The following is a 24268-nucleotide window of genomic DNA, read 5'->3' as shown; positions in this document are numbered from 1 at the left end:
ACAACCTTATAATCACAGACTCGGTTTCTAAGTCAGACAACTCTGTTTATGGCCAGTGGTTCACCTACACAGAGAAGGTTTTTTTCTGTCTCATCCACAGTTAAGACTGGAAAATAATTTCTATTAGGTTTAAAAATCCAAACAAACAATGACAAAAAAATCTACAGATACAAAACGAGGGAAGCAATGTATCAGGAAAAACATGATTTCCCATCTCCTTTTCCAAATTTCCCTAATATTTCCAATTACACCTCTTTAAGCATGCAATCTCCCTGAGCCCTCAGGTCTCCAGATGCATTGTAGATTTTGCCATGAGAAAGAGGTCAAACTGCTGACTCAGACTCCTGATTCAGACAAGTGTGCTTACAGTGAAGATCTGGGTTCAACATTTATCATGAAAGAAAACAAAAAAATTACTCCAGGCTTCAGTATTAACCCTTAACATGTCAGAGCCTCATGACTCTGGCCTTGGTTTAATCACGATATAAGTACATTTTAATAAAACAATGAGAAAATTTTCCCACTTTTTTATCAAAAACAATGTTTAGATGGAAATTACATTATAGCTACTGAGCTCTGGTGAAACCCTTCCTAGAGAAACATAACTTGAAGTTCTAACATTTTAATTCTGCTCTCTCTAGCTGCAGGTAGTGCCATGACAGCTTGGTAACAATGGCTATTTCAAGGAATAAGATGTGCTTCAGCCTCAGTCTGCATTTCAAAGAGGGAAAGTTCTTTTCAGATGCATATTCATAGTACCCAACTAAAGAAATTGAAAACTCTTGAACAAAACAAGCCACATGTGTTTTTTTCTATTTCTGCTCCTAGTTCTGTGGTGTGAAGTATCTCATGACCATCAGATTCAATCCTTATCTTTAAAGTATTTTAAATAATGTGACAGTTAAGTCTGTAAAATCTGCCTTGGCCTTGGAAATAGAGTATTTTATTTATTTAAATAATGGTAAAGAAGCAACTAAATTACAGGCTATATGCACAGAATACTGTGACAGATGATACTGTGGTGGGGGGGGCATAAATAATTTATCACTCAAAATTGACAAAATACAGTGGTGGAGAAATGGAGACATAACACAGTTAAAGGAAGGTGTAAATTTTGTATTGCTGCTTAGCAATAGATTGCTGCTTAGATAACTTATCCAGGCATGAAGAAGCACTTTTTGCAGACCTTACACCAAGATTAAGGTCTGTATAATCCCATACAAAATCATGGAAGGAGAAAGAATCATAGGCCTAGAGTTAAAACTAATTATATATTTGATGAGAGGAAATTCCCACAATGGTGTCCATCAACCTTAAACCTAACCCACAATAAAACTTTTATCCACAAGTATGTCATCTTTTTATCCATCTTCCACACCTTACTCTTTACCTTGCAACCAACAAAGAGCATGATTCTCTCTGTCCCCTCCTGTGTGGAATATTTTCTTTCCATCACTTTCATTTCCTTTCAAACCAAGTGTGACACTTACTGTTCCAACATTAATGTTGCTTTTGGCCTGCTCTCCTTCTCCAGTGCCTCTCCCTGTTATAAGAAGGTGAAACCCCTGTTACTGGATGCAGGAATGAGTCTGCCAGAGGGATCCTCTGTGTTTTCCTCTTCCCCTGAAGAGCCTATGACTAAAGGTTGGTGACAAAGATGATGCTTCAGGTCTCAAGTTTGCCACAACCCTTGGAGAAGCAGCATTAAGGATTCAGTTCGACAAAGCATTGAGCAATGTCTGTCCCCCCTCAGTGGCAAATTATCTGATAAAGAACAGGAAGGAATAAATTTTTGACAGGTGACAGCTCTGCAGGAAACACGTACAGAACCTGCACACCGTGACATGGGCCAGCACCCCTCTGAATGGGTTTTTTTATCTTCATACACTGACTATTCAGCCACTTCCAAAGGGAACATTTATCCCTTGCTCCTATCACTTATTTAACACCCAGTTGCTTCCACAGGACTCAAACATCTCCTGTCTTTTGGATAGTATCAGCATTGGTGCTAAACCCAGGTAATCTTAACCATATTTAAGGAATCACTTGTCTTTCTCACTAGGATCCTGTAGGATTTGGTTTTCCTACTACAGCCTCTCCATAGCCACGTTAAAAATAGGCTTGGTAATACTTTTCACATTTGTAGGCTGTCACAAATGGTTAGCAGGGAAGAAGTCATTCAAACACACATGACTTTATAATTAAGGCACCTAACTCTTATAAACCCCATTTTTCACAGAAGCAGTGACTTTTAATAAAGTGCAGTGGAGCTGTGGGGGATTCTGTGGTTTCTGTGTGCAGGCCCTGTGCGAACGTTTCGACCCTCAGCCCTGACCACAGAGACCACAGTCATCAGGAGGAATATTTATTTCTACCCCAGCACTTGTCTGGTCTGCTGGACAAGCCCCTGAGCATGGAGACAAGAATGGCAGTCATTTCCCTTTGCTGGGCCTCAGTTTCTCCATCTATCAAATTGGGATGATGATTACTTCACCATTTGAAAGCTGCCTTGAGAGCAAGGGATGAACCAAGCAAGATGGTAAGATTCCAGGTGGGGTCACTGAGGTGAGAAGAGGTGAATGTAACACTGAAAAAGTTGGAGAGAGAGCTGGAAAAGAAGCCCAGGAGCCATGAATCCCATTCCCATACATGCTGTGAGGGATGGAAGACCTTTTAGTCCCTGGCCTTTTGAGGAGTAGGATGCAAGAAATTAAAACCTGGAAATAAAACTGATGAAGCTCTTTTATCTGGGTCAGGAAGAGAATCACATGATGAGAGCACTCTGGCTCTCTCCATGCATGTAGTAACAACACACTGAAAGCTGAAAACCTGAGTTAAATATTAAAAAGCCATTAGATAATCACTAGAAATTAATTTAACCTGTCAGTGATATTCTTACCAGTTCACCTACTGGGCAAAGTCAGGGAAAATACCTGGTTATCAGCATGACAAAAACAGGTCATTCACAGCGTGAATCAGGAAGTCAGGTAGTGCAAGAGCAAACGCTGTCAGCATTCACTGACCTGTCACAGGTGTGAAAATGGGAAAATTAGATACTGGAAAGACATGATCCAACTCTTGCAGGTCAGGGTGCCCCTCTCCATGACTCCAGCACCTCAGTGCTTCTGTTTCCCAGTTCACCATCAGGCTGAATAATCCTTGCTTTTAACTAATCCTTTGTCTACTCTTTGACTCTACACAAAGTGTGACTTTTGGTGGCCATTTGAACCCTTGTTGTGGGATGTCTGTGACAGGTGACAAGCTTTAGGGTGAAGGAAAAGGCAATAGATTCATCACTGGCACTTGCAGACTTCTGACACTGTCTCATATTCACTTTCCTAATCAGGTGAGGGAAACATGGGTCTAGATAAAGTTGCTGGAGAGTGGGGACAAGGCTGCAGATATGTGCACCCAGAGAGCAGTTATCAATGGCTCATTGTCAAAACAGAAAGCTGTGCTGGAAAGCCAGAAAGTGCAGCCTGGGAGGACAGATTGATCAAGTTACATTTATTAGTCAAAAGAGAGCCTTGGTGGGATGTAAGTGCCTTTGAGCACAGAAAAGGCTGTTCCAGAGCACACAACTACAATCTGTCCTCACTGTTAGGATAAGAAAAGACTTTACATTGCTGCAAAAAAAGGAAAAAAATTCAAACCAGATAGGAAAAAAATTTATGAGGATCTATAACATTAGTAGACTCAAGACTGTGAAATCTCCATCCTTGGGGGTCTTTAAACACAGGCTAGATAAACCTTTGCCAGGAAAAACAGGTTTAAGGGACTCTGCTTAAGATAGGCAGGGCTGCTAAAGGCTTTCTGTGTGCATTTGAGTAATGCCCTGAGGCTTGATGTGCTTCTGGCCAGGCTTGGTGCATCAGCATCCCTTGGGTACAGGTTGCTGGTAGCTCAGTGCAGCACATAGAGATAATCCACTCTCAGGTTGTCTAAAAAATAGAAGCTTATTTTACACCAGGCAAGATTGGAGCTTTTCTAGGAGATACTGTGGTTGTGCTACTGAAATGCCAGCCAGGAAAAAAAGCTGCAGTTTAGCCAAGGGCACAAGCCTGGGTCACATGCAAACCTGAGCCTTTTCTCTGGGATTTCCCCAAGGTTATCCCAAACCAGCTCTGGAACCTGAACTTGGATCTAAGCTGTGTGGACAGGAGGCATGAAGGACTGGAAAAGCACATAAAAAGGCATCAAATATTGCAACCCACCCTGTGTCTGATGTCACACTCCTGACCCAACCCCTCTGCTCTCATCTTTTGGCAGGTCAGCTGATACGGATTTCTGCAAAAAAATGATTTTGAGTTTTGTGGGGTTATATTAGGAATTTAAGTCGGGTGTTTGGCTTACTGAGGCTGAGTGTAATGCCCAAATAAGCTAGCACCATTAGAGAGTAGAAAAAGAAAATGGAAAAATATGCCCAAGAAACTCTCAGAGGGATGATAGCACAGAAATCATAGAATCAGAGAATCATGGAGTGGTTTGTGTTGGAAGGGACCTCAAAGACCAGCTCGTCCCACCCCCTTCCATGGTAGGAAGGGAAGGACATGGTAGGTAGTGGAAGGGACACCTTCCACTACCCCAGGGTGCTCTAAGCCCTGTCCAACCTGGCCTGTGAAACCTGTGCCACGGCCTCACCACCCTCCTGGTTGGGGGGTTTTCAGATGGGTAAACTCAGAGTTTTGGCAACCATATGGGACTGAAATCACTGCACTGCCTTCACACACACATGCACAAAACATTGAAGCCTCAGACTGGATCTCCATCTGCTCAGTCCAGAGTGACCAGTACCTTGAGTCTAGCACTGGAAGAGGGAAGCCCAGTGAGGAGGAATATCAGCCCACGACTGCTCATCCCAGCAGTGCTCTGGGCTGGTGTTGCTTTGGGATAAGCCCAGAGGGACACAGGAAACATTGTGGGCTCTGCTACAGCTCTTTGGAATTATTTGGTCCACTCAACAGTGAACTCACTACAAATAAAGCCACTGGGTTCATACATCACACTACAGGCACAATACACCCTAAATTAAAGTTGTAATGTAAAGTAGATTTAAATATAAAATGGACCCAAAAATGTAATTTCTTTGGTCTCTGCTTCAGTGACCACATGGTAGCAGCTGACATCTTTGGGGAAGGTGCTTTGCAGGGATTAACAGCCAGATGGGGGTTAACAGGCCACAGGTGTACTGTGATCCCCAACTCCACCCCCAATTAATGATCTTCTGAGGACATATCCTTAAATTAGAGGAAATGACAGGTTTAAATTGGCGTGTGCCACACACAGCGCAGTGGCAAGCCCAACAGTTAGTATAATTTTTAATACGGCCATAGAAAACACCTTTTTATACTAATGGAATAAATCATGTTCTCAACACCTGGAGTTTACACTGGCCAACCTGTAATAACGTATTAATGCAGAGCAGTTGCACATCCTGTTCCAGAGCAGCAATAAAATGGTGAGGGACCCCAGGGTACAGGTATTACTTGAGGGCACGATTCTGGCTGGAGATCACTCTCCCAACAGTGCAGCTGCACCTTTTGCACCACACAACAGACCTCAAACTTATTGTCCTTCCTAGATGTCCACAGGTTTTCTTTTTTTTTTTTTTTTTTTTTTTTCCTTATTACACTGATTTCAACTCAGCAGAACATTATTATTTCCAGTCTTCCTTTAAGAGTGTGCTCTAATTATACCAAATATCAAGACAGTTTCAGGTCAGATGGGGGGCAGATGCTGCTGCTGGTCCTTGAAAATGCAGCAATGGTGGCAAATGCTCCATCCCTGGAAATGTCCAAGGCCAGGCTGGACAGGGCTTGGAGCAACCTGGGACAGTGGAAGGTGTCCCTGTCAATGGCAGTGGGTTGGAACTGGATGATCTTTTAGGTCGCTTCCAACCCAAATAATTCCATGATTTTATGACTCTACTTACTTAGCAATGTAAGGGTTCTTCTGAGCAGGCTTCAAGGAGAAGTAGGCAGAAAAATTGATCAGTTTCTTCTGTCAGAGGTGTTCCAAGATGACAATGGTGTAAGGCAGACTGTACCTAACTAACTTGAATTAGTTAGGTACAGGTTTAAGTGGGCTCTGAAAGCAGCACCATCTTTTCTTGAATGAAAGCCTGCAATTCTGATTTCATCTATGAAGCTGCTCCTTCCATGAGGAGGTTGTTGTACATTTACAAATATCATTGGTCAAGAAACTCAAGTATTTCCTTATGTGTGGTGCCTTTACAGTTCAGCAAAAGATAACAGATCTGGAGAGATTAAACCAGGGTCTGTTTTGATAATTACCAAGGGTTCACATGACATCACACTTCAATTTTTTGGTTTTCTATTGTGTAGAATAGAAGAACTGTGTCCAAACCACAGTGGGAACTCTAAGCCAGCAGCTGCCTTTATCAGGAGTCAGTGTCTTCCTGAGGCACTAAAATGTTTGGGGTTTCCAAATCAGAAGAAATAAACACAGCACCTGATAAAGCAGCTGCTCTGCTGGATTCATCTCTCTCTGTGCAAGAACAAAACTGATTTTGCAAAGCTGTTGTGGTCAGTTTTTCAGCCACAGAGCTATTGCAGATCCCCTACCACCATTTTAAATTTGAATTTTAGGACCTACAGTCTTCCTCTTACCACTATTACCAGTACTATTTTTAAAAGACTGGGTCTACAATTCGTTGATATAGCCATAATGAACTGAGGCACTGAGAGGTCTGGATGGGAGCCCAGGTCTCCAGAAAACCATTTCAGTGCCTTCACCTTCACCATGTGTTGGTAAGGGGTGGGTGAGGGAAGCATCTGCTTTCCTTAAAACAAAAATGAATTGGTAAATGTGCCAAATCTGATACGATGCAAAATCAATGTAATACCAAAGGGAGCAGCAGCTAGTTAGGAAAAGCAACAAACCCTCTCATTTCTAGACTTGGAGTCATTGGTGTCACCAATGACACCTTTGACAAGGAGGTAAACAGGAAAAGCTGAGTTGGCTGAAAGTCTGTAAGGAAAAGGGAGGGAAAAGTCCATGTTTACCACATGGAAAAGGACGGACAAAGGCAGCACAGAGCTGAATGTTATTTTCAACATTCCCAAAAGAGGATGAGACAGGAGAGAGGGTAAAGACACAACAACACTTTAGAAAGACTTTAAACAAGTACTTACTAGTGTTTCTTTCTGAATGGATTTAGACTCTGGCTCCCTTTGTCTGCACAAGGCAAGAGAAAGAGCCACCATGGATGGTGTTGCAGTGGAAAATTTTTGATAGGTTTTGTACTTATTCTTTTCCATGTTGCAAACCTTTACCCAGTCTGAGAGGGTTCTGATCTTGCTTGTGTCCCAAAGACATATATTTAGGTTTACTGTCCCCACAACTTGACCATTTTCCTCCTCTGTAAACACAGTAGGATTCCTCTCCTCATAGTTATATAGACAGACTGAATTTGGACAAAACAATTTATTGAGAAACGACAGAAAGTGGGAGATTTCTTGGTTATCTAGGATACAGTTCTGCAAGCTAGAACAATACAAAATCATTGAAATATTATAAAAATTCTCTTGACAGGCTGAAGGAATTTGGGTTGTTCTGCCTGGAGAAGAGAAGGCTCCTGGGAGAAGTTCCTTTCTAATCAAGAAGAGAATTGGAGAGGGACTCCAAGAGAGTTGTAGAGGGACTTTCGACAAGTGCATGGAGTTATGGGAGAATGAGGAATGCCTTTAAACTGAAAGAGTTTAAAGAGTTAGATCAGGGATTAGGAAGAAATTTTTCCCTGTGAGAGTAGTGAGGCCCAGGCACAGGTTTCCCAGAGAAGCTGTGGCTGGCCCATCCCTGGAAGTGCTCAAGGCCAGGTTGGACAGGGCTTGGAGCAACCTGGGATAGTGGAAGGCGTCCCTGCCCATGCCAGGGGGTGGAATGAGATGATCTTTGAAGTCCCTTCCCACCCAAAAAATTCTCTGATTCTACGAAGGTTAATGGAACACAAGCAGCAGGGTCCTGCATGGTATTCACAAAAAACAGTCAATATAAAAAAAAGAAATAAAAATAGCCAACAAGAGCTTCTGAGCAGAACCTGTGCCTCTTTTAATCTGACTGCCTTAGTTACTTGACCAGAGATTTCCTACACTGCATTTTCTGCTGGTTGTCAGATTAAACTTGGGGCTGCAAGATGGACTTGGTTGCCACAGCTGGTTCTGCAGAACTGGTGCAGCACACACACAGGGAGGACCCAGCTGCCTTCTCCAAATAGAGCATCAAAAAGTGTAACCTCAGACTGGGTTCTGTGGGTCCCGCTTGGCAAGGAATACTTTCTACCATGAGAACAACAATTTACCAGCCTCGGAGAGCAGAAAACCCACACTCTGAGTTACAGACTGGAACAAACCATCCCACCAACTCCCAAAAACTCCCAAGCTCTGCACCTGCAGGCTGCCAATTGCTGACCTGGGAAATGTTCCACTGGGGCTCACTGCTTTTCCCACCTAACCTTCAAGAGCTGTCATTTAATTCAGTGAAAACAAGGTTTGACCCAAGTACTTTTTTTAAGGAAAAAATCATACCTTCTTTTATGGTGTAAGTTTGTACCATTATAGGATTCAAAACATATGAGAGGGTTTAAACTATTTCTTTTTAAAATATATACAAAAACTACATGCAAATCGAGGGACTATCTCTGACCTTCCCAGTGAAGTTGAATAGTAATGGTTTTAGTATCCATAAATTTTTGGGTGTCACTTGCTAGTAAAATGTTGGACAGGAAAAACAGGGAGAAATAGCCTATCCATATGAAAACAATAATCATGTAATATTTATTGTCTGGGATTGAAATGTTTCAAATATTCAAAGCAATAAAACGTCAGGAAAAGCTAGACTTCCTGATGTAAAAAGGCCATAAATTTCTTCTCTCATAAGACATAAGGAGAGGGGGGAAATCAATGTGACATTTAAAGCTAAAGAAAGAGAAAAAGAAAGAATGAGAGAAAGAAAAGAAAAAAAAAAACCACACCACACTTAAATGCAAGTTGAAGCAGTGGAGAGCCCCCAGAGGGCACAATCCACTTACCTTTAGGAGGCTGCAGGAAGGAAATGGCAGCCAAGAGCACAACTCATGTCCTGTAAAATATAAGGACATTTCAGAACAATTTAAGGGAGCAAGAGGTATCTCTGCAGTGTCTGGCTCTGACAACTCTGTCCCAGCCCCTTGAGATCTCTCCCTCTCAAACCACATTCTGTTGGACTTAAAAACCCTTAACAATTACCAAAGGAAAAAAAAAACCCCAACAATCTGCAGATTCAAGAAGGCCTTTTTCATACAGGTCAAAGGTGTTTTTTTCTAAAACTTCTGGAGGTTTCACAATTTCTTAAAGATTCACAGTATAACATTAAACTTTGGGCAAGAGAAAAATTATAGACAGCAAAGAAACCAAAGGTTACAATCAAATTACTTCCACAAAGTAAAAATCTTTTATTTTTACAAGGATAAACCACTTTCATTGCAGAGAGAGGGAGGTATCAAGACCTCCTCAAAAGGGTTATGTTTGCTTTAGGATTTAAAAAGCAGAGTTGATTTTTGGAATTCAGTCATCATGAAAAATATTACTACATATATATTCATATTTATGTAAAATATATGCATATAAATTAAGACATTTTCTATGCTCCTCCTGCTCAACTATGAATAAAATTTTAATAACAGGCTCTTTAAGTGCTGCATTAATTTTTCCCTTCCTTCAAGACCACCAAAGAAACCAACTAAGATGCAAAATCCCTTCAGAGCATGCACCACAACTACATACCTAAGTGCAAATAAAACAAGCCTCAACAAAATAAAAATGAATCCAGCATCATCTACAAGCCCAACTTCAACACTGTAAAAAAAGCACCTATAAAAACCAGTTGTGGTAAAAACTGGGGAGGGTGGGACATCGGCCAAAAATTCAAAAGTTTGGCTGCTTATACCAAATTTTATCTTCACTGCCATAACTTTGGGTAGACTGTAACCTGCAAAGGTGGCCAATGGAGCAAGGTGGACTAGCTTAGATGGCTACACTTATTTATTTGGGTATTGTGAATAAAAGCAACCAACTCAGACTTTGCCCCAAAATACATGTGTCCTTAAAATGTGAGGTTTTTAACCCACTAGTCAAAAACAGCAGCTGCAGAAGGACAGAGAGCTGTTTACCACTGTATGAGCTCTGAAAGTTGACTGCACATGAGAATTAGCTATTCTCAAATATTTCACTGACGAAGTTCTGATCACCAAAGTGTGGAAATAGTCATGATGTAATTGTCAAACAGGGGAAAAAAAAAAGAAATTTTTCCTAAGCGACCTGCTGCTGAGCCCAGTCAGACCAAGGTTATTTTATTCTGCCTTACCTTGGAATATTCAGTGTTGTGGTTCTTGCTCTTCCAGTGGAAGAATCAGTCATGTTTTTTCCTCTTGTGCTTGTGCCTGATTTACACAGTGAGGAGACAAGTGGGATGCTCATGAGTTTGAGTGAGACCTCAACTGTTTGTTGTAGAAGTTCAAGCCCTACAGGGGCCATGTATCAGTTTTGCCACCATCCCAGAGAAGATAAATAAAAGCAGCACCTTCCATGGAGAAATTGACAGTTAAAGACCCTTTCCCAGGTGCTCAAAGCATTCCTTAATAATTATTCCCATTTATTTGTGTTCTGTCTACAGAAAAATCTTCTGAGCAGTGAAAATTTAGGACTATGCTGATTCCATTCCAAAACAGAAGAGTGTAAATTCTTTTTATATTAAAGTAAGGGCAAGCTGACATGGAGAACACTTGACAGATCATGTCTAGCTTGCTAAAATCATTCAGTTGAAGCTACAACAGAATTTGTGCACAAGCAGCAGATTTAGGCACTGCTCATCAGCAGAAAATGATCTGAGCAAGGGAGTTCAGGGGGAAGCTCAGCTGGAGCTTCTCTCCTCTAAACACCTTCATTCTCCTCCTGCAGTGATGTTTCAGATTTGTTTTCACCTGAGCTTGACATGCAGTTGCTGCCGTTTCATTTGCAGATCTGAAGAAATCATGTCAGTACAAGAAAGGCAATAGTTTCTTTGTAGTTTTTTAGTTTTGTAGATTAATTAAATACTTATGGAAATGAGAGCTAAACAGAACTGGTTTGAGCCACTTATTGACTGCTGACTATCTGAATCTCACTACAGCTTCTGATATCTTACACCTTCTCTTCTTCCAGGTCTGGTTACAGAATGAGGATCAGCTACCACACTTCAGTGGCATTTTATTGGGTTCAGACCCAGTTCATCTACTAAAAATTAGCATGTTACTATATCTCTGTCAACATGCATTGCAGCTGCTGCCCCATTTAAAAAAGAGCATTTGCATTTCTTAATTGTGTTTCTCCTCTCGTTTCTTTGTGCTCTGATGCACTCTGCAAAGGCAGCTTGGGAGGAGATGAAGGTGAGAATGCTCTGGCACTGCCAAAGCAGCATGTCTGTAATGAGTATGTCCCTCATGGTGATTTCAGAAGTCCTGCATAGTTTGGAGGAAGGAAGGTGTCCCACAGTCCATGTTATGGTGAAAACTTGTCTCTTAGGTTTCAGTAGGGGGTCACCAAGTGTCCATGGCACATCTCAGCCAGAATTTTCAAAGTCTTGAGCCCTGGATTGGATCCAGATTGAGTGGTTGCATTCTTCCATGTCCAGTTCCTCTCATGGATGTGGTTGGATACTGTCTTTCTCCCTTTCTCCCTCAACCTGCAGGGCTGGGTTATGTCCTCTCTGACACACCTACTGCTTTCACTGCAGAGGGGAGATATTTCAGAACTGAAAGCATCACTATGGATTTGAGAAATCCAGGTTTCTAAACCATTCCAATTTTCCCAACATGTGGCCCAGGACTAAGCCTTTCCCCAGAAGAAAAGGAGCTAACAACACATTATTTTAAATTTGTGCTGTAGACATAAACACATGCAAAACCTGTGAGGCACTCAGATATTACAGTAATCAAAGTCATACAAGGACCAAAGAATGACAGATCACATCTCCACCAAACCAGTAAGAAAAATTTGCAAAGCATCTGGATGAAGACAAGTCCAGAAATATACAGACATTGATATAAAATTCTTGTGCCAATATTTCTGTCCGATAGGAATTAAGATGAATTATCAATCACAAATATTGAAGAGAGCTACAAAATATAAAATGAAACCATCTTATTGTAATTTTATTTCTTTATTTTCCTTATTTATCTTTCCATCTCTCACTACTAATCTATCTTGTTTAAGAAAAATAGTATATAAGTATGGTGGAGCTTGATTACTGAGAATGTCTATTAATGTAGTGTCTCAGAGCACTCTCTAGACAGTTGAAAAGCTTTTAACAGTAAAATATGAAGATTTCCTTCAAATTTGCAGCCATCTGCTTTCTAAAACTTTGTTTCAGTAGTTGCCAAGATTTCAGTGATTTATAGAAGCCAAAGCATCTGATTTTTGTCTCCCCACAAGAGATGAGAACTACTTTTTCTTATTATTTTGTAAGGGCAACATCATTATCTCAAGCAAAAAAAAAAAGGAAAAAATTGAGCTACATTAAAGATACAGCTTTCAAAATAATTTTTAAGGCATCTGGCCTTATTTAAACCATCAAATTTACATTCAATTCCTTCAGGGATGGCTTCACTGCTTTGTGCTGGCTCTGTGCCCTCTGAATAAACCTGGATTTAACGCATGCCACCACTGCATTTCCCTGGCTGCACTGCTGCCTGGGGTAGATATACAGCAGAGGTATAAAAAATAGAGGTATAAAAAGCCCAGCTTTGGACAAGGTGATTCATTCAGGCAAGAACACCCCCAACCCTGTAACTGTTTTAAGTTTCAGCTAGAGTTGGACTTGTGACTAATGTCATTATCTATTTATTCTGAATTTATGATTACAAGTGTTTATGTACCATGAAACATTCTCTATGAGCTGGACGGGAAGCTATAAACCATTTTATGAGAGCTACACACGGCTGATGGCAGACCCTGAATGCAACACAAAGGTTCATCCACACCCAAGGAATGCCAACATACATTTCTTCTATTTCCCCCCTCCATGAGATGGACACTTGGCAAACAGAAAGATGCCCTGAAAACCCAGGGAGGGTACATTTTGGAGGGTCCTGAGTGTCTCTGGAGAAACATCTGGAGCACTGTCAGCTTCTCCCAATTTCCAGACAAAGACAGAAGTCTTTTAAAGCATTTGATTTTCTCAGAGGAAAGACTGACGGAGGATGGACCTGAAAATGAGATGAAGCTCAACTAGAAATTTGTGTTGCAGCTCCCTCATCTCTGACAAATTTTAAGCTGAATTATTATCCCTGTTTTGTGGAGGGCTGGAGGAAAAACTGAAAAAACAGGTAGTATAACCACAAAACAAGGCAGGCACTGAGCTGAGTGCAAAAGTCACACTCCCTTATATGACATACAGTCATATTCCTACTGAAACTGAGGTTTCCCTTCTTCAGATAACTAACATGAAATAATCAACACAACCTGATTCAGTACCTATAAATCCTGGCTAAGAATAGAAATGATTGGCAAGCTGAAATTACAGAAGGGTAAAGCTATTCATATGCAGCTATTAACTGAATCTCAAGTTGAATTTTATATATATAATAAAAATGTGTAGTACCAGCCTAAGCATACATTGCTGTTTCTACAGCATGGGAAGTGGAGTTAAGAAACACTCCAAGTGCAACACAAGTATTACGGGTTGCATTTGTGTTTTAAACAGAGTTAAAGAAAACTCTGAAGATGAGAAAAAAAGTGATTACTTCCCAAAATAAGAATAAACTGGGTTAAACCAAGATAGGGAGACATAACATACCTTGCTTGACTCTCAATTCAGCCCCCTGACTTGTGCAGAGAAGTGAAAGGTTTTTATATGGGTTTACTGGGCAAACCTAGATTTTATAAATAATTGCCTGTCAGGCTGTTCAAGATAGACAAACACACAGCAGACCAACAAAAACATGATCTGTCATATTTCTGAGAGAAATGTATGTTGAGTCTTCATTCTCTGGGACTTGAAGGAGACCAGTAAAAAATAAGTGCCAGTGTTTTTCCTGCTTATGCATATTTTAAAATGTAAAATCTGGGAGAGAGACAGCAACAGAAGGAATTTTGATTCCAGTACCCAGTGCTTGAAATGGTTTCTTCTGTCTGTATCCCTGCAGATCGAAACTAAATACAATAAATGCTGGTGTCCTTTTAAAAAAGTCTGGATGTTTACAGCAAGCATATAATTTTCCATGATTAAGGATGCCAACAAAAATAAAGAGTGATGATAAAAAGAAAAGTTTAATCATATATTTCAAAAAGCACAAATGGAACATCAGAAAACTTCCCCTTTCCCTCATTTAATACATTTTACACATTGCTTTTAGTCCTTTACACACAGAAAATTTCCAGAAAACAGAAGTATAAACAGATAAAAGAAAAAAGCAATTTATGAACAGCAGCAATATTGGACGTATGACGTTCACTTTTACAATATTTTGGTGGCAAAAAGACATTTTTCCATTTATTTAAAAAATATACATATATTTGAAATTTTTGCAAGCAGGTCCAGGAGAGCAGGACAACAAAACCACCTATGAATGACCACAAGAGCACAGAGCAGGAGTGAAAATTAAGACCTCACATACAAAGCACAAAGGAGGAGGATGGCTGCATTATATAAAATATTTTGCTGTTCTCCTCTTGATCCCTTGAGTATTCTGTATTAACTAGAGGCTTAAGCTGGATTCCAAGCCTGAGCTCCGGGCAGCTGAAGAGCCCTGACCTGTGGGTACCACAGGGACACCAGCAGGATGTGCCAGCAGATCCTGGTGACAGGATGAAGCAGAAGCCCTTTTCTCTGCTCAAGCATCATCGTGGTCAGCTCTATATTTGTAAAGTTTTTATGGGAAGAAATGAATGTGTTTGTGAGGCCAGCAAAGGCTGGAGGAGCAAAGGGACGGGAGTTAGCATAGAGGCAGGGACTGAGATTAAAAAAAAAAAATATATTGAAAACAAACAACATTAGCTAAAATATATTAAAAAAAAAAAGGCAAAAAGAGCTGGTTTCTTCTTTAAGCAAATCCAACAGTAATGCTGCCTTTGTCAACAAGAGGGACAACATCTGCTTCCTGCAGCAAACGCTGAGCAAGTACACAACGTTAAGCCCTTGCCTACAAGGGTACACCGAGACAGACACAGTTACTGAAACACTTTAGAATGTATTTTTCCAAATAGGGGCCCAATCCAGTACCAAGGCACTGCAAAGGCTTTCCTTGATAGTGGACAATGACAGCTCGAACCTTAGGAGATGCCAATATTGAAAATTTGGGTATGAGCACTTAGCCCATCTTTGGGCCTGCTAAAAAGCAAGTCTCTAACTGGTGAAGTTGAGTTTACCTGAACTTTTCCTGAGTATCTTTGCATCCAAACTTGGTATGCCTGTCATCAAAATTGCCCCACTGGATTAAACTGGTTTATACTCTGTGAACACTTATGTTAATTGAAAGAAACAAGTGGGAATTAGTAGAAAATAGAGTGAAAAAGTTTTTTATTTTTGTAAAAATTGCAAAGAAAACTACATAACCTTTATACAACCTAATAAACCAACACAACCCAGTCTATCTCTGGCTTCTTCCTGCCCCATCCTGCTTTACAAAAAAACACTTTTTGGAGAACATACAGACTTCCAGACACTTAAATAAAAATGACATGGCAGTCAGAAAGTCCCCTGCAAACTCCAGCATTGTCTGAGCTGCATTCTTGTCCACCTACACCCTATCCCAAACATCCTGCCATTAATTAGCTAAATGTTCCAGCTAGTAAACAAGAATAACGATTGAGGGGGCTGGAAAAAGAGACAGAGACAGCCAGCAGATAGTCACAACAAACCAGCCCACTCACTGGTACATGGAGACATTGGAGCTTGTGTTTTTTTCCTTCCATGGAGGGGAAAAGAAAATCACCTTAATATAATACTGTCTTTCCTGTTGCTGCAGCCACATCCACATCAGCAGGCGAGAAAAGTCATCCCGTTCCTGCGGTAGGCACTCTGTCAGGGAAAGAGAAAATCTGCAGTGAATTATCACATCAGCTTAAACAAGGGAAGGAGGCAGAGAGAAAGGCAAGGCTTTCTTCCTGTTTTGTAGGCTATTCTGGCTGCAATCTAATAGTGTGATTAATCTGAACATTTCTGGTAGGGAAGCTGTAAGCAACCACTTTGTCTATTAAAAAATCAGTGTGGTTAACAAGTGGTTATTGACTCTATTTCAGAAGAGCAAGAGATAGGCAAAAATGCAACATCCTCCATTGTTAATTGCCTGCAAAATAGATGAGGCCAAAAATACACCATTATGCTGAATCTATTTGTCCTTTATAAGTACGTATTCTCTATTCCCCATGTTCAAGAAACATTTCTAAACTGCCTGAATACTATATAAATTATTGAATAATTACAGTTTTCCAAATTTAATTTATAGTCTGAGTCTAAAGTTATATAAACAGACACTGGTATAATCCCCAACACTCCAAACCTAATTAATCTCAAAGACTCTCTGGTCAGTAGGAAATAATTACATATCCCATATATGGTAACCTAGGATGATGTGTTTCCAATGGTAAAGAAGCACAAGAGTTAAGTGGCACTTGAGAAAATAATTTTAAAAGATCCTGTGACACTGTCTCCCTAAAATACATTTCATGCATTTTTAACTGCTCTTTCCAAATCAATATAGGAAGCTATACCTTTTAATGCCACTAAAAACCCTTTAATGTAAGGAGATATTCTCAGTTTAAAAAATACTTTTTTTTCTATTTACAGTCTTTAAAAAAGCAAAGGAATTCAAATAGTTTTGCTTTATTTGGTTCACCTTCAGCAGCCATCCTGTTTTAAAAATGAAAATGTAGTCATCTATTTCATTACAGTTAGTGCTTTGTCAGATTTATTTTGTACCTCTTCAGTCAAAGTACTTAGGAAGTGCCATATTTAACCACCATTTTTAGTGGCTCTACCAATTTCCTAATTAATTTCAGCCAGATCAATTTCTCCTCTCTTAAACTAGAATTAGAGTAACATTAGGAGTAAAGGATAACCTCAAACAACTTTGGATATAAATAGCATTTATGCTGAACTGTAAAGAAACCATTTCAAAATCAGCAAGGATGTATTCAGAGAGACATTTTACAGACAGTGAATATGCAAAGGAAATATGTACAAGATGTTCATTACAGCATCCTTTACATTAACACCACACTTCAGTCTGGAGATCTAGCAGCATATGGCATCGAAGTCAAAGAGCAGAACATCAGCTCTGGGATATACAGCCAAGACATGACAGTATCACCACAAACAAAACACAAAATAAATCCAAAGACTCTATACCCAAACATGAAATGCCCAAGACAGACTAGCCAATAATTTTGAAAGGATCCAACATATTCCCACAACCACAAGCAGCAAGTCCAAGGCACTTTGGATGTTCAGCTTGCCCAAACCATTATGGCTGGCATTTGGAAGCTGATGCAAAAGTAATGCTTTTAGTTGCTTGACCCCAATAGTTTCTCAAGGCTTTATAACCCAAGTGACAACCTTTAACACATAAACAAAACATTCAGGACTACTGTGCAGTTTGCTTGGAGACAAATGATCCTGAGTACAAAGCTGGATCTACATGAAAGATAAAAGGTTGAATTTTGCAAAAGGAATGTTGGTTGTGAAGCAAAGTTGGGCTTGGCTGGGAAATAATGAAGTTTAACATTTTCCAGCATGGGCAGTGTTGTACAGCCAGTTACATCCCTGCAAAGGTCATTTCAGAAGCGAGTTCATGGCAGGCAGGATAACACCTTTGGAGAGTTGGGCACACCCACTGGTCTATATTTAGTGATATATTATAACAAGTGTGGCTATAGTTAGGATTGAAAACTATTTCCTACTTCACTCCCCCTTTCACATACTTTAAACTTTCTGAAACATTTGCCCTTGGGCTGAAATTTCCTCTGCTTTAATCTCTCAGCCTGAAGTTCACTTTCTTTGGAAATGACCAAAAAAATTCCTGAAGCCATTATGAAGTTCAGCAATAATGAAAACAACACATTTTTTCCTTCCCAAGCCAGACAAAGTGATTCTGATATATGTATGTTTCATTATGGAATTTAACCATAAATTGAACCATTTTACCCAGAAACCATTCATACCTTCAACTTCAGCATAAAGGTAACTGTTTTGAAAATCAGTATTTCAGAGGAGGGAGTTTGATTCATCCCATTCCATAACAAGATAACACTTCATTCTCATTTTGATACATTACTAGATAATAAAGGTTAACCTCCAAAATGCTTTTATGCAGAGCAAAAGTATTTTACAGACATCCCATCTTTCTGAGTTATACCAGATATCTTTAAGATCTATACAGCTGAATTTGTGATACTGAAAGACAGATCTTTACATGCCAAGAATCATGAAGAGAAACAGCAAGATGTTTTTCATAAAACTCTCATGTGCCTGTGCCCTTGCAAGAGTTTAGATGTATGTGGCAGACATTTAATGTGGTTGGAGATTATTTAGAAGGTTTGGATGACACTTCTGGGTGCTTTATGCCACTTTGGCAGCATCCACATTTAATTTTTTTAAAAATATGATTATTTGGCTCACAATTACAGATAGAGGATGATGCAGGCTCTTGATGTGGGATTAAAATAGCTGCATCCATTTTGCTAGATATGCCTTGCTGAAAAGAGACAACATAAGCCCATGGTTCCTCCTGGAGCCCTTTTTAAAAAAGTGTCTACTGCATCCAAATTTTCTGTGTGTTCTCTCTTAAAATTTACTACCAGGCTGTGCTTTGACTTTTCCTGCTGTGGTTGAAGTTCTGTAAGACTCTTGCTGTACCCAATATGTGCAGAAGTGGTCAAGAGACCAACTTTCAGACATGGGGAATCACCTAACCTGGCAAAAATTAAACAGTTTGCCTTCCCAGAATGGCTTACATGCCCTGAAAAGTTGATCTGACCTTATTTGCCTAATCTAGCTCTCACAGAAACTCTTTCTGCTCCTTGATATCACATGACAAGATTTTTCATCCTTTTCTCTGACCTCCTTGAAGGTAGGAGGACAGACTGCTGCCAACCAGAGCCAGAGGCTGCACAGGCTGTGTCAATGTGAAAGCAGAAACATGACCTTCATCTTGTCCAGGCCACTCTTACCACCTGCTCCCATTTAGGGCGGAGTTGTGATGATTTTGCTTCTTGGTCCTCGCTTCCCACTCCTACCCTGACTTAGTGGGTCAATCCCTGCCCATGGCAGTGGGGTTAGAACCAGATCTTTAACACCTCTTCTAACCCCAACCATTCTACAATTCTACCCCATGAAGGCATCTTGTGAAGAACCTGCTCAGGCATCCTCTATATAGGAATGCTCCCTTGGAAATGTTGCTCCTTCAAGTTGTCAAAGCACTTTGGATTCTAACACTGGATCCTCTCTGGCAACACTATCATTATTTAATCAATGAAGGCAGGTTTTTTTCCAGCAATCTGAAAGGAGGCACAATGAAGCAGAAAAGATGGGCAGTGTTCACTGCTGTCAGTCGCCTAAAAAAGCAACATCTTGCTTTGCCTTTAGTTTGGTGAAAGAAGGAAAAACTAACAGCTTAAAAAGCTAGCATGGAACAAGGGAACTTGGCCAAGCAAATCCTCAAATTTCATGAAAAATCATCCATTTTCTAATCTCTTTGGTTTTGGTCCCATTTCTCTCCTGTAGTGGTAGCCCTGTAGTATCATTATGAAGGACCAAAAAGAACCACTCCAAGAAAAGGGTAGCAAAATTCCTGTCTTCACAGTATGTCCCATGAAATGGGACAGCTTACCTGAAGAGTTCATAGGACAATTTAAGGGATAGATAATTATGTTTATTAGCAATTTAGGACTAGGAAGATTGCTTTAAACTGAAAGAGAGTAAGTTTAGATTGGATATTAGGAAGACATTGTTTCCTGTGAGGGTGGTGAGGCCCTGGCACGGGTTGCCCACCATCCAACCACTACAGAAGTAGTGGTTGCTCCATTCCTGGAAATGTCCAAGGCCAGGCTGGATGCGGCTTGGAGCAACCTGGAATAGGGGAAGGCATCCCTGTCCATGGCAGGGGGTGGAAACTGGATGATCTTTAAGGTCCCTTAGAACCCACACCAGCCTGTGATTCTATGATTTACAGAAACAAGTCCCAGCCAAACATGAAGATGTGTGAGTACTCCTCAATGAGAGATCTGAGCAGAGTAGAATACCAAGACTTCTGAATGGGCACCTCAGCTAGAAATGGTTTCCAGTTAACACTAGTGCATGATTTCACAGCTGTAGCATGATGAGAAAGAATAATTTTGGCAGGAGAAAGAAACAGCTGTGATTTTTGAGTGGGCTGAGGCTTAATTTTTATTTGGGATAAAGTTTGAAAAGTCTGGAGAAAAACATCTCCAGCGGGCACCCGAGACACCAAAGTTTATTGGGCCAAATCCTACATTGGTTAAAGTCTGCAGTTCTCCTTGCATTAAAGTTAAGCACAATGCCACACTGCAGGCCTGTTGTAACACTTAGAGATGTTAAATCCTGAATTATAAGCCCTGTGTAAGAGTTACAGATGAGCATTTATAAAACTTGAAGTCTCCCTTTCTTGGTGTCCTCTTGTATGTGTGTGGGCAAGTGGTTTAATTACAGTTCATAAAATGGAATTGCAGACAGAAACATCCAAATCAAAGAGCAAGCCCTGGCTGAACTTCATTAGCAAACATAAATGCAAATAGGCACATCTTGTTTGTGACATGCCACAGTCCTTTCTTCCTTGGGTAATTTTACTCTATTCTCTGACATTTGCATAAATGTAAATCAAACCATATGACTTGAGCAGGTTTGTGATAAGGGAATCATATGCAAAACTTCTTTCCATTAAATAATTCTCTTCATGCAGCCTTACAATGTTACTGTGAAAATTGGGGAGAGTTGGATCTCAGACAGTGAGAGCCTTTATTTAAGAACAGTGGAGGGAGCCCTGCTCTTTAAATAAGAGACATTCTTGGATCAGACACTGGCTGGCAGGATGGAAAAAAGGATGTAGCATTAACTTTCATTCCATTCTGAATAACCTGGAACCCATAACCTACCAATATTCTCTAATTTTGAATCTGCTCCTTTTCTCTCCTTCCCTTCTTTCCATTTTATTTGGGAAATGTTAACTTTGAAATTTCATTAGCTTGCCATAACATCAAACAGGTCACCCCGGACAGATTCATAACTCTTTGTACATAAAAACATTTAGCTTAAAATGCCTGTGATTAAAAGGTTGCTCCTCTAATTTATCCCAGCCTGAAGAGACAAACCACATGCAAAGTGTCAGCTTATTTAGAGATTAAAATAATAATTAGTTTAAGAGGCTAAGTATAAGCAACATTGTTTGAAAAAGAAAATCCATGTGTTGCTTTGAATGAATTGCTTCTGTCTAAGTTTAAATAAATTTGTGTGGATATAAACTCTCTTTATCAGAAGTGCATCCATGTTGCAAAAGAAATATAATGGATAATTCTCCCTCCAATTTACAGCAATAGCACCGAAGGCTCTAATTCCAAAAATCTATCTTTAATCAGTAGCCAAAGCACAGATGTCTGATAGTACTCAAATGATGAGGGAGTGCTTTATATAAGTAGTGTTTTGTACATGGTCAGTAATGAATAACACACCCCAAATATGTATCTACGGACACCCAGGTTTAGCACATTACAGACTTACTCGTGTGATGCTCTGGCTGAACTGCCCTGCTGTCACCATGAAATCTCATGGATTTCGTTTATGATGAGGCCAGATCAATGTGCTGAGAGCTAAAGCAGCCATTTATCCATACCATAACAGTCCCCTTGGAAGCACAACCACATTGGTGCTTGCACTAGATCCCAGGAAACCATTTGTGAGGATTGAGTTACACGGACTCTGTTTATGCCAGCAAAGCAGAGTCAGTATATGACATGAGTTTACCAGTATTTATAGGTCACTATGTTCAAACAATATTTTCCACTCTGACCCCTTTGTCCTGGTCCCCTTTAAAAACACAATCTTCTGATTATTCTTCTGACACTAGTAGTGTCCTTTGTTATCTCTTTCACTACCAAAGTCCTTGTTTCATCTTCCTTTGTCAGAATGGTTGGAGCGACCAGACATAATGTCTTCACTTCTGCTCTTGCATTGAGTCTATCTGTCCCTCAGCTTTCACTGTACCAGGTGTGAGAAACACCAACAGCTGCATTCCTCAGGTCTGTTCCCCGAGTCCTCAGCCTGGTGACACACCAGGGACAGCAGCAGTGTCCATGCCATCAGTCCCTGCCCTCAGGAAGGGGCCAGAGATCACAAGAACGCTTTATGTAAGCGCCCCTGAACATCATGCATTGATAAAAGCACTGCTCCAATAAACCACCCATCAACAAAATGCTTCTCAGCAAAATCAGCTCTGGGCTTTGGTTGACCTTTTATCTGCCAGTGGCATAAACTTTTTAAATAATTTTGTAACACTGGGCTGCTGTGTACAGGAATGGGACATATCCAGGACATATCCAAGCCTGTTAAAGGACATAGTCTAGATCACAAATACCCAACTTTTTTATTGCTGTTTTCTGCTTCTGGGATAAATGACATTCTCAAGGCTGATGGAAATGTAGGATCACTGGAAAAAAGGACCAAACTATTTTCTCAGACACCCTGTGCAGTACCACCAGCGGCTGGAGAACAAAATGTAGGGCTTGTACTGCTGTCCTCCAGTGTATTTGGCCAAAACTGCAATGCTGCAGTTAACGAGAAAATGCTGCTCTCGGGGCTGGGCTGGTACTGTAAAAAAGAAAAACAAGGCAAAAGGATCATGGCTTCTGTTGCAGCAAGAACTGGGGTGTGGGAGTGGGGTACCAATGTCTGCCAAGAGAAAAAAGAACAAAATTGGCGGGGAGAGAGGGATCATTTAAGTCTCTCAGAGGGCACTGTAAACAGTGGAGAAAGAAGGAAAAACCGGAACTATAAAACAATACTTGGCAGCCAGCTTTGCAAAACAAACATTTTTTCACAAAGTCTTTCCCGTCACTGCCACCAGCTTTAATGGACTTTATTTGTCTGAGAGCAAGAAACCCTTTTTAATTGTCCGAGGAAAGGCGATGCTGCTTTGTGCACTGATAGAAATTCCTGTTCTGAGCCCTACTTCAACCACACACTGCTCTCCACTCACAGTCAGGGAGAGAAATCCCTACAGGCTGCACAACATGTAGCAGGGCTCCATCATCCCTCTTCCCTGGACAGCCTCAGCTGCTTCTCCTGTGGAGAAAGTTGAAATCCAGCAAGTTCCTCTTGCCATGGGTCTAATGGCCCGTAACTGTCTGCCTAGGACACACTGCTGGCAAAGCGCACAGCAGGTCTCCACAAGGCAACAGACCTCGGTGGATATGACCTGGTGGAATCCAGCATAACTAGGAGAGCTCAATCCTCTCACCCACTGGAAATGCAGTAGTTCCTGAGTGTCCTGATCTCCTCATGAGCAGTGCAATTAGTTCACTTGTATTTTTACTGCCTCACGTCAAACTGGTCAAAACACCTGGAGTTGCTCAAGGGTCAAACTCTCCTTTCTTGATGTGCCTCAATTCGCTGCTTTAGCTGCATGGCAACAATAATGTACACAGGGAACTTTATTATGTCTGAGAATTAAATTAAAACCGGAAGCCTTGAGACTTTAGGCATGACTGGACACTGAAACCTCTGGTTTATGACTCAAGGTACTGCACAGTCACAGCACTCCCATGTGAAAATATACCACTAACAATAAAAACTCATCCAGCCTCAGAGCAATTCAGCACCAAACAACCTGGATGGCTCCCTGTCTCCAGGGATGACTTTATTTGGCCTTTTAAGGTTTTCTTCTACAGCTGTAGAAGCTCAGGGTTTTTTCTGTAGGAAGTGACAGAAGAGGTTAAATTCCCCTCTGTGTCACCACTGCTCATGACCTCAGCATAGGAGCTAAAGAGCAAATTTATTTGGAAACAATATGGTGTGGTACACTCTCTGAGTACAAGGGCAGGATCCAGGGCTGGGCTCTGCTCCCAGCTCTGACACTTACTTGCTGTGTGGCCTCAGACAAACCACTCAGTGTCTCTGAGCTTCCATTTCCCCTGCCTTTGAAACAGAAATACTATCACTCACTAAAACCCCTTTTCTCAGGATTGCTTGATTACAGGGATAATACACTTTGAATACATTGTAGACT

At 40.7% G+C, this 24268-nt stretch overlaps 1 protein-coding gene across 7 annotated transcripts in view; it reads right to left on the bottom strand.

Moving 5' to 3' along the window:
* Window positions 1-14284: 14284 nt before the first annotated feature.
* Window positions 14285-24268, bottom strand: part of SUPT3H (SPT3 homolog, SAGA and STAGA complex component) — a 255443-nt gene continuing 245459 nt past the window's right edge. For 6 of the 7 annotated variants that reach the window (XM_059843063.1, XM_059843066.1, XM_059843069.1 and 3 more), the window contains one exon: window positions 14285-16053. Coding sequence is in view for 3 of the 7 variants with exons in the window: in XM_059843066.1 (XP_059699049.1) it covers window positions 16012-16053 (42 nt within the window). In the remaining 4 variants the exon portion in view is untranslated. Of the gene's footprint in view, window positions 16074-24268 lie in introns of all 7 variants that reach the window. The other variant, XM_059843068.1, reaches the window with a different exon arrangement.

Source organism: Haemorhous mexicanus, chromosome 3 (genome assembly GCF_027477595.1).
Source record: "Haemorhous mexicanus isolate bHaeMex1 chromosome 3, bHaeMex1.pri, whole genome shotgun sequence".
Taxonomy (NCBI): Eukaryota; Metazoa; Chordata; class Aves; order Passeriformes; family Fringillidae; genus Haemorhous; species Haemorhous mexicanus.
The sequence above is the reverse complement of the archived record's forward strand: the minus strand, read 5'-3'. Positions and strand labels throughout refer to the sequence as shown.